Source organism: Mastomys coucha, unplaced genomic scaffold, assembly GCF_008632895.1.
Source record: "Mastomys coucha isolate ucsf_1 unplaced genomic scaffold, UCSF_Mcou_1 pScaffold13, whole genome shotgun sequence".
NCBI classification, from domain to species: Eukaryota; Metazoa; Chordata; class Mammalia; order Rodentia; family Muridae; genus Mastomys; species Mastomys coucha.
Window position 1 is genome coordinate 31,842,180 of NW_022196895.1, and position 10,054 is coordinate 31,852,233.

General features: G+C 54.0%; 2 protein-coding genes across 5 annotated transcripts in view; both read left to right on the plus strand.

The window, feature by feature from the left end:
• Positions 1 to 5,859, plus strand: part of Ube2d2 (ubiquitin conjugating enzyme E2 D2) — a 91,679-nt gene extending 85,820 nt beyond the window's left edge. Inside the window, exon 7 of the mRNA XM_031365379.1 lies at positions 5,778 to 5,859. Coding sequence (XP_031221239.1) covers positions 5,778 to 5,823 — 46 coding nt within the window. The 3' untranslated portion in view covers positions 5,824 to 5,859. The remainder of the gene's footprint in view (positions 1 to 5,777) is intronic.
• Positions 1 to 9,045, plus strand: part of Cxxc5 (CXXC finger protein 5) — a 31,718-nt gene extending 22,673 nt beyond the window's left edge. For 3 of the 4 annotated variants that reach the window (XM_031365375.1, XM_031365376.1, XM_031365377.1), the window contains exons 2-3: positions 5,778 to 6,834; positions 8,024 to 9,045. In XM_031365375.1, coding sequence (XP_031221235.1) covers positions 5,935 to 6,834; positions 8,024 to 8,068 — 945 coding nt within the window. In that variant the 5' untranslated portion in view covers positions 5,778 to 5,934 and the 3' untranslated portion in view covers positions 8,069 to 9,045. Of the gene's footprint in view, positions 1 to 2,078; positions 2,268 to 5,777; positions 6,835 to 8,023 lie in introns of those variants that run through there. The other variant, XM_031365373.1, reaches the window with a different exon arrangement.
• The last annotated feature ends 1,009 nt before the right edge of the window (positions 9,046 to 10,054 follow it).

A 10,054-nucleotide genomic window follows, 5' to 3' on the forward strand; every position in this document is an offset into this window, starting at 1 on the left:
AAAAAAAAGACTTCAGTGCCTAGCTTTATTCTTGTGACACAGTTTACCTTCTCTGGCTCCTTGACCCAGGTGTCTCTGAACTAGCTTTCGCTGCCTGTCTGTGATGAAACCCATCAGGATAGAGAGGCTAAGCAGGGATGGGAGCTCTCATCTCAGGTGGGTGTCTGCTTAGACAGCATCACTCTGGGAAGCAGTTAGTTCAAGATCCAGGGACACCCAGAGCAGAGTTATCTGTCTGTCCATCCTAGCCACAGACCATTTTTGCCTACTCTCAGTAGGACAATACAGGACATACTCAGAGGGTGTCTATGATGAATATATGGGCTGAAGCATACAGAAGAAAGCCTATGTCCGTGTTAGCTGTGGTCCATAGGTCCCATGTAACATGGCAGAAAAGAGCTCAAAGGTCATATGCTCAAGTCACAAAATGAGGAATGGCTTCCCTGGGCATTTGCTGCCTTTTCAAAAAGAAGCTAGCTCAGAGATGCCCATAGAGTAGTAAGTTGTGAACTGAGAGTAGCAGGCTCTGCTTCTCACTGTCCAGTGGAGAACACACCTCTAGCCAAGGACTGTGTGCCAGTCCAAGAAGGTACTCGGAGACGGTTTGGGGAAGAACAGAACAGAGGCCTGGGTTCAAAGCCTTGTGTCTGAAACAGGTTTAAGTCAGAGGGTGTGAACTTACAGATATGACTGCAGCAGACCCAGAATTTTGTTTTTAGTTCGTTTGTGGTGGAGAATCATAGTCTTCGCTGTGTAGCCCTGGCTTTCCTGCAACTCTCTGTAGACCAGGCTTACCCCAGACTCACAGAGATCCATCTGCTTCTGTGTCCCAAGTGGTGGGATTAAAGGGGTACACTACCACACCCTACTCCCTTTCTGTTACTTACTGTCTTGGAGTGTTAAGACTTGAGGATCCCCCAGTGGTGTCAAGGGCATGTCTCACCTTGAACAGTTGCTAGGTGCTTGGGGTTGTTGCTATGGCTGTACAGGTCTATCCCCTCATACTGCTCTGCCCTGGCCTGTCAGTCTGTGTCTTCTTGGGTCCGATGGGGCTCCCCAATCCTGAAGACTTCCCAAGTTAAATTATGGGAATCAGAGACAGAACCCTCTCCTCGGCATCAGTGGGTCAGCTCAGTTCAGTCACTGGAGTTTGTGGTCTAGGCTTCCTGCCAGCTGTCTGTCTGTCTGACCGGACCGGCCTCCTTATAGTGCTCATCAGCACTGCTCCCCACAAACCCAGGTGCATAGATATAAGCAGCTCCACTCTGTAGAGCTAGCCCACTGAAGCCATGCTGAGTTCTGCTGGGCAGTTGGAGTTAGTTCAGGAAGCCTACCTTTCACAGGCAGGATAGACCTAGAAGGTTATTAAAGCCAGTGCAGCAGATGAGGCATAGTGCCCTGGGCAAACCTGTCCTTGGACATAATTCTAAAAATGCACCTAAAAAAATCATTGAACTAGGCCGAGTGTGGTGGTGCGTGCCTTTAATCTCAGCACTCGTGAGGCAGAGGCAGGTGGTTCTCTGTGAGTTCGAGGCCAGCCTGGACTACAAAGCAAGTTCCTGAACAGCCAGGGCTACACAGGGAAACCCTGTCTCGATAAATCAAAAAGAGAAAAATATTAAACTAGGGCCAGGAATGGTAGCTAACACCCATAGTCCATAAGTATTTAGGAGCTAGGGTTGCCCCTGCCTCCCAACACACACACCTAAGAAAAAGCATTGAATTGTCCTGTAAATGTCCTATCCTGGGCCTCAAGACTCTAGTTGTGACCCTGCAAAGGTCATCCATACCTGGCAACTGCTTTCAGCTGTGTGTCCTGGTAATGTCTCCCTATCCTTTGACAACCTGTTCCTCCAAGAAGGCCTCTAGCCTCACCGGTGACCTTCCACCAACCCCAGCACTCACACACTCTTGCGGGAAGGGTCTTGTGGCGTCCTCCTTGCCCCTCCCTCCACAGTAACACAGGGCATTGGTAGGAAAGGGAGTACTGCTAAACGTTTAGCTCTAGCTGTAGGCCTCCTAGGAACAGAGCACCAGCCCCTCCCAGAACATAAGCTCCTCCCCGTGCAGTCACGCTCTTCTGGGGCTGAGGGTGGGGTGAGGCCATCACCACCACCCCTGGTGACCTCATTGCCAGCTGGCATTATGATGTCACTGGCCTAGCCTTCTGAGTTCCTCCTGCACGTGTATCTCTAAGCCTCCAGGTGGGGCACTCCCCTGGGGGCCTGTGACAGCTCACCCCTGACCAGGAAGAAGTGACAGGCATGGTAACAATTTGGTGGCAGGGCAGTAGGATAACTGGGTCACTTTGCCTTGGGCTGTTCTGTCAGTTGCCCAAGTAGAACAAAGGCAGCCATAGAACAGGTGACCATCACTCGGCTCTGGGTTCAAGTTCTACCGCGGTTGACAAATAGGCTGACAGCTTGAACTTTTGTGAACCTTAGTTTCTTTGTCTCTGAAATGGGTTAAAACTTCCTGTCTCTTGGGGACTACTCTCTTAACATGTGAAGCATACCAGTACCACAGCTCAATAGGTGCTCAGTAAATGCGAGCCTCTATGAAAAGGTTCTTAGCTAAATGTTAGTTGAGGTGCTAGTTTGAAGAGAGCAAAGTCTGCTTTTAGGGGGTAGAGGCTGAAGTAGCCCCCACCACTATCAGGTGGTACCAACAGCCAGGGACTCAACCACAGTAGGCTTCTGAGGCTAGGGTCTGGGGCAAGAACTCTGTGTCCCCATCCCTCCCTCCATCTATTCTCCCCAAGCTCATGTTAGACATGATTCTCACTCTTAGCTCCTCCCTCTGTGGACATCTCCAGCTTCTTTCTTTTGGCTCTGTCATTCCCGTTCCTGGTCCCCTATGTACCCTCTGACCTCTGGCAGGATGAGTCTGCTTCATCCTACCACGTCCTGTTGTCTGACCAGTTCCTAGGTTCTGTGTCAACATTCTCTGTCCTTAACACCTGTCTCTCCTTCACCCTCACCCCCACCCCCCTACCCCCAGCTCTTGGGGACTAGTTCCTTCATCCCTAGGCTCTATCCCCACCCGTCAGCCCCTGGTCCCAGCTCCAGGCCTCTGGGCTCCTGCATGGACAAAGGGGTCCTTTGTGGGCTGACCGCGGCTGGCAGGGCGGCGGGGCGCTGGCTCCGCATTGCTGATGAAACGGAGCCCTTTGTTGTCCCTCCTCAGGCGCAGTATTTCTTTTTGGGGGCTGGATGCGTTCCTGGCAGGGCTGATGATGGATGCGCCCGCCGCTGCCGCCTGCCTGCCCGCCAGCTTTCCCTCCCGCTCATTCCCGCTCCGCTTCAACGCAGCCCAGCTCTTCCCCCTGCTGCCTGGGTATTGCCAGGCCCTTCTTGGCCTTGGAGGGGTTGCCGTGTGCCCTGCCATAGAAGGCTGGGGCCCAGAAAAATGTCACCTCTTTGTTCTCTCCCTCTGTGAACAGGTTAGATGGGACCTGTAGTTGTTAGGAACCGGGTAGGGCATCAGCCTTTCCCTAGGTCTGAAGGGGATGACACAGCCACGAGGCAAGGTTTGGAAGAAGATTGGGAGCTAGGCCTAGGCCCTGAAGACTGGGTTTTACTATATCTGCTGTCTGGGTTTGAGGACTGTTAACCCTGTGGCCAGCCCCCTTGTGTATCCTCCCTTACCTTCCAGGGCGAGCAAACCACGGCGTTCTTCCTGCAGCACCTGTTCAGTGACATATCACGTTCTCTATCCCAGGCTCAGTGTGCTTTAGGACTCGGGGACTGAGACCACGTAGTCCCTGGGAGAACCAACGTGAGAGATGAGACAAATTTTAGGAAGGGACCAGAGATGAATAGAGCCCAAGGCCTGTTCTCAACATAGACAGACTGGGATGGAGACAAAAGCAGGAGCTCAGCCTGAGCGAGTAAGCACAGCCCTGAACCATGCTGCTCGCTGTGTTGAAGGGAGCTGACTTCTAATTGACCTGCCGGCCCTGCACGCAGAGCCAGCTCCTGGAGCTGGTGGAGAGGGGGGAGAGCGAGCTTGAGCAAGCAAGAGCAGCGTTAATGCGGCTATCGATTTCTGCCACCAGCCAGCAGGCCTTAGAGGCGGGGGACACATGGGCTTTTGCTCCCGTCACTCCAGCCTGTAGACCTCTTCCTTCTTTCCTATCTCTGTAGTTGGGGCTGCTGGGTTGTGACCCTGGGCAGGTGAGGAAGTTGAGCTCAATGAGCAGGGAGCCAGAAGGGGTGCTTGGTGTTTTCTGACCCTTGTCTCTTAGCACACCCAGGGTCACTGGTGCCAGGAGGGATCATTGGTCTCCAAGGAAGAGGGTCTGGCAAGGTGGTCTAGGCTGGGCCTGTTGAAGGTGAGATAGGACAAAATCCTCAGGCAGAATGGTCCCCCTCCTGTTATGGCCCTGACCTCTGACCCCCAGCCATGCCCTCCTAGGACTGTCCGAGTGGTTCCCATCATGCTTGGTTCTTCCTTATCTAGGTGCCCTGGGTGGATGCAGATCCATGGAGAGGTGAGAACAGGGTGCAGAGTAAGGCCGTAGGTGGCCCCGCCCACCCCACCCCCTGAGCATTTCAGTTGGCTACACTAACCACTTTCTGTCCTGGAGCAGAGGGCCTATGGGTGACGGGTTTACCCCCTTTGTAAATGCAGAGAGTTGGACTCTCTGACCTCTGGCCAAGTATCCAGGGCAGTCTGGTGGGTGTGATGGGGTTGTCCAGGGACAAAGATGTGATGTGTTCCTAACACTCAAGCCCAGGGCAGGGTGGGGTCCACCAGATGTTCAGCTGCCCCTTGAGCCATCAGCTGCTCAGGGGTTGGGCCTTGTGCTCTCTCTCACTCCTCTCCTTGGGGATGCTAGACTGAAGCAGGCCTGCAGGGAAGGCTGATAGGAAATTGCTACCCTGCTCCATCTGGACCTGTGAGAAGGGGGCTGATCCTCCACATGCCCTGCTTGACGCCTGTGTTTAGAAGCCCCCCTGTCCTGGGAAAGGCCCCAGGCCTCAGAACTATGGATGTGGCCAGAAGGCAAGCTCTCTTGCTTGCCTCCCTCCCTCCACTCTCCACTCCAGCCCTCTGGATCAGCACTGTGACCTTTGCTCTGCACCCCCTTTCCATCTGAAACCAGAACAGGGTCCTAGATGATGGCTGTGGCTTGCGAACGGAGAAGGAAGTGTGTATGGAATACATGCATGGCTTCCCATTCGCGGGAGAAGCACTTCAGGCCGAGAGCCCCTGCTTTCTTTCTAAGAGGGTGGATGTGCCATAAAATGAGGGTGCTGTACCCGTTAGACCTAGTGTTAAACGAGGCAGCCTGATTCCTTTACCCACAATCTCCAAACAAGCATCCAGAGGCTGCAGTTCTGGTGGTGTTTGTATCTTTACTCCACTCCTTTAGATGGGCCAGACTAGACACCGTTAATCCGAAGGGTTAGTTAGGCTCTCTAGATCTCTTACCCCACCAAGGACAGCAGCCCCTCAGGAATTAGGTCTTCTAGATCTACAGATTTGGGCCTGGACCATCTGGCCTAACTCCCTGTGCCTTTCAGTGGCCATGTGTCTTTGAGCTAGTAATTCTCCTAAGAAAACTTGTTCTCCCTGGCTAAGAAATAGAGGGTTACCACCTACTGCTTCCTAAGGTTCTTCTGGGTCTTGAGTGAGACGGTACAAATAAATTCTTCACCTGATAGGCTTGGCACTTAATGCCTCATCAGACTTCTGGTTGTTACCATGGCAATATGGGTGGTGATGCTGAAGAAGGAGGGTTTACTGACCTTGTCCCCAACTTTTCCCAACAGAGTAAAGACGTTTCCACGTGGACACCTGACCATGTGCCTACCCTGACTGAGGCTCCCCAGGCATCTCGAGTGTGGGCAGCCGGGCTACGCGCTCAACTCTGAGCCCCCAGCAGTTTGCAGGCTATCCCAGCAGCGGGGTCTGGGCCTCGGCCCCACCATGTCGAGCCTCGGCGGTGGCTCCCAGGACGCCGGTGGCAGTAGCAGCAGCAGTAACACCAATAGTGGCAGTGGCCAAAAGGCAGGAGGAACAGACAAAAGTACCGCGGTGGCTGCCGCGGCGCCGGCCTCCGTGGCAGACGATGCCCCACCTCCTGAGCGTAGGAACAAGAGTGGTATCATCAGTGAACCCCTCAACAAGAGCCTGCGTCGCTCCCGCCCACTGTCCCACTACTCCTCCTTTGGTAGTAGTGGTGGCGCCGGAAGCATGATGGGGGCGGAGTCTGCTGACAAGGCAGCCGCAGCCGCAGCCTCCCTATTGGCCAATGGTCATGACCTGGCTGCGGCCATGGCAGTGGACAAAAGCAACCCTACCTCAAAGCACAAAAGTGGTGCTGTGGCCAGCCTGCTGAGCAAGGCTGAGCGGGCCACAGAGCTGGCAGCCGAGGGACAGCTGACGCTGCAGCAGTTCGCACAGTCCACAGAGATGCTAAAGCGCGTGGTGCAGGAACACCTGCCACTGATGAGCGAGGCCGGTGCTGGCCTGCCCGACATGGAGGCCGTGGCCGGCGCCGAAGCCCTCAATGGCCAGTCCGACTTCCCCTATCTGGGCGCTTTCCCCATCAATCCAGGCCTCTTCATCATGACCCCAGCTGGCGTGTTCCTGGCTGAGAGTGCGCTGCACATGGCTGGCCTGGCCGAGTACCCCATGCAGGGAGAGCTGGCTTCCGCCATCAGCTCAGGCAAGAAGAAGCGGAAACGCTGCGGCATGTGTGCGCCCTGCCGGCGGCGCATCAACTGCGAGCAGTGCAGCAGTTGTAGGAACCGAAAGACTGGCCATCAGATTTGCAAATTCAGAAAGTGTGAAGAACTCAAAAAGAAGCCTTCCGCTGCTCTGGAGGTAACGGCACCGTAGAGGGAGGTGTGCGGGCTCTCCCATCTGTCTGGCGGTCCATACCTAACCCTGAGTCCTGGAGCCCACCTTTCCTGTCTGCAAGTGTGGGGGATACCCAGCCCCTAGGGCCTGGAGGTCTGGCTGCAAGATACCTGTTCACTGCCCTAAAAGTCAGAGCCACATCCAGAGATGCCAGCAAGCCATGGTTTGCAGGTAGGGGCCTGGCGTTCCCAGTGAGGCCCTGGGACTCTGATGCCCCTCCTAGGGCTGTGTCAGATATTTCTACATAGGTACCAAGTTTCTATCTCGTAGACGTGTCCTAAAACATCTAGTCTCTAACCTAAGACTGGTTCTGTCCCTAGCCCCATCTGAGGGGTTTTGTCTATGGACCCTGTGGCCTTGAGAAGAGTCATGTGTTGTTAAACTCGAAACCCCACCCCATCCCCACCTGGCCACCCAGCACTCCCCAAGATAGAGTAGTCGTCCCAGTGCTGTGCCCTGCCTGCAGGTGTGGGAAGAGGCAGCTCATTCATAACTGTGATCTTGGTATACCTGCAGGGATCTGTCTACCCTTGTAGCAGAGCCTCACTCTCTGTCCCAGATGGGGTAAACTAGCCAAGTTCAAAAGCAGCTTTGCGATTTGCCGTCCCTGCCCACTAGTCTCCACTCCTCTTGTAAGTAGGCTCCACTCCATAATGGTCGGAAAGGCACCCTTCCTAGTCAACGCCTTTTGGCCACCTTTCTGATCGCAGCCTCTCATGTCTTGCTTACCTACCAGCACACCAAGGCACCCACTCCAGTGTGGACGCCCATGTGTCCACCCACCCTGTAGGCATCCTACTCATAGACTTGGCTGTTTCCCCGCCACATGCACACAACAGTGCTCACACTCACTTGCCAGAATGCAGCTGTGGCCCCAGGTATACTATGGCCACCTGGTGCTAGGTGCCTTTGGGCACCTGAGTGGCTCAGGAGGCCTCTGGGTGCTCTGGGCCTTTGGGTAGCCCAGCAGGTCATGGCTCCTTCTTTGGCCAACCTGGCCTGGCCAAGATGACAGGAACTCTTCGGGGTAACTGCCTGTTCGTTCTCCATGCCCGTCTCTCCGTCATTGAGCCGGCCACGGGGAGCATCTTGCACCAGGCCCACTGGGACCCTGACTGAACTCTCTCCTTGTTTTTGTCTCCTGCCCCGCCAGAAGGTGATGCTTCCGTCGGGAGCTGCCTTCCGGTGGTTTCAGTGATTTCAGTGACGGCCGGGAACCCAAAGCTGCCCTCTCCGTGCAATGTCACTGCCCGCGTGGTCTCCGGCAAGGGATTCGGGCGAAGACAAACGGATGCACCCGTCTTTAGAACCAAAAATATTCTCTCACAGATTTCATTCCTGTTTTTATATATATATATTTTTTGTTGTCGTTTTAACATCTCCACGTCCCTAGTATAAAAAGAAAAAGAAAAAAATTTAACTGCTTTTTCAGAAGAACATCATCAACAAGAGAGGTAAAGACGAATCTATAAAGTACCGAGACTTCCTGGGCAAAGAATGGACAATCAGTCTCCTTCCTGTGTCAATGTCAATGTTGTCTGTGCGGGAGATGCTGTTTTTGTGTAGAGAATGTAAATTTTCTGTAACCTTTTGCAATCTAGTTACTAATAAGCACTACTGTAATTTAGCACAGTTTTAACTCCACTCTCATTTTAAACTTCCTTTGATTCTTTCCAACCATGAAATAGTGCATAGTTTGCCTGGAGAACCCACTCACGTTTATAAAGGAAATGGCGGTGGCACCGTGTAGAAGCCCCTCTGTATCCATCTACGTGCAGAGCGGCCAGAGCCCACTGGGACTGGGAGTTCCTGACCCAGGCCTGACCATGTTGTACCCATCATCCCCTGGCTGGGGTCCCCCCCCAACCCCAACAGTGACGGATTTTGAAGAGATGAAAATTCTATTCATTCGTTGTTCCACTGAGACCTGGGGAGCCCACATCTCAGTATTTCTGATCCTGGCTACTTCCCCTAGAGAAAATAAGCCCTCTTTTTTTCAGCCTTGCTCACAGCAGCAGTAGAAAGGGCTCCTCTGCGTGGTCCCCTGTGTTAGGGGTGGGTGCAGGGGGCCCCTGTCCGTGGCCAGCTCCCTGCTAAGGAACATGCTGTTTGTATTGTTTTAGGAGACCAGGCTGTTTTGTGAATAAAACTGAATGCATGTTTGTGTCATGATAACACTACTGGCTTCTTGCTCTTGGGTTTCGGAGGGCTGGCTTGGGACTTGGGCTGGGGATAGCTAGAGTTTCTTGGAAAGGAGAAGCCTTTGGACCCAGGAGGTAGAGTGAAAGCCGAAACAGGCATCCTGGAAACAGCATGGAACCGTGTTTGTACGGAAGGGCTGCTGCGTCCCAGCCCCCCTAGCTCTTTAGCCTGACCATTGCCAGGCAGCCTGTGCTATTGGGGTGGGCCTGGGCTACTTGGATCCTTTTTCGGGGTAGCCATCTCCCACACACCCAGCCACCCACACAGTTCCTGGGGTGGGGGTGGGGCAACTTTCCTTGGGTTTCTGGACTGCAGCTGTGCCCTCTGTAATGCCTGGTCTTGGATCCCTCCATTCCAGCATGATTTTAGGAAGTGCACTGCGCACTCTGACCTCCAGAGGGTTTGTTGGTAAGAGGCGGTCTAGAACCTCAGAAGCCAACCGCCTGGGGAAATCCTTACAGAGAGCCCTATGGTCTAGGCCAGGGTGACTAACAGAAAAGTGATTTGGATGCTGCTTTTCAAACATCCTAGAGGCCAGCCTGAAGAATAAGGTCTAGTCAGCCACTGAAGGAGTGTTCTCTTTCCCCTCATCTGCTCTGAGCCTGGCAGATTGGAAGCTAGACTTGCAGAAGGACTTCCTGACAAGGTTTCAGGTGGGTGAGCTCTTTCAGAACAAAGGAAGGTGGGGCTTCTGAAGCTAAGTGGGTGGGGAGGTGGGGAGATGGGCTGTCTGCTATTGTTCCTGGGAGGGGAGAGCAAGGGGGAGGGATCCTGACCCCCAACCCTTTCCCTGTGTCACAGGCTCCCTTGGAGCACCAAGGGCTCAGCAGCCTGGCCTGGCACAGCAGGGGTAGGCAGGGGCGGGGGAAGGTAGCTTTCAACTCCATCCCTGCCTGGGAAAATTCCCTTTCATGTGGCTGCCTGTGATCTCTCCAGGCGGCTCTGCAAAAGAGGGGTGTCCAGCAGGGAGTAGGGGGGGTGT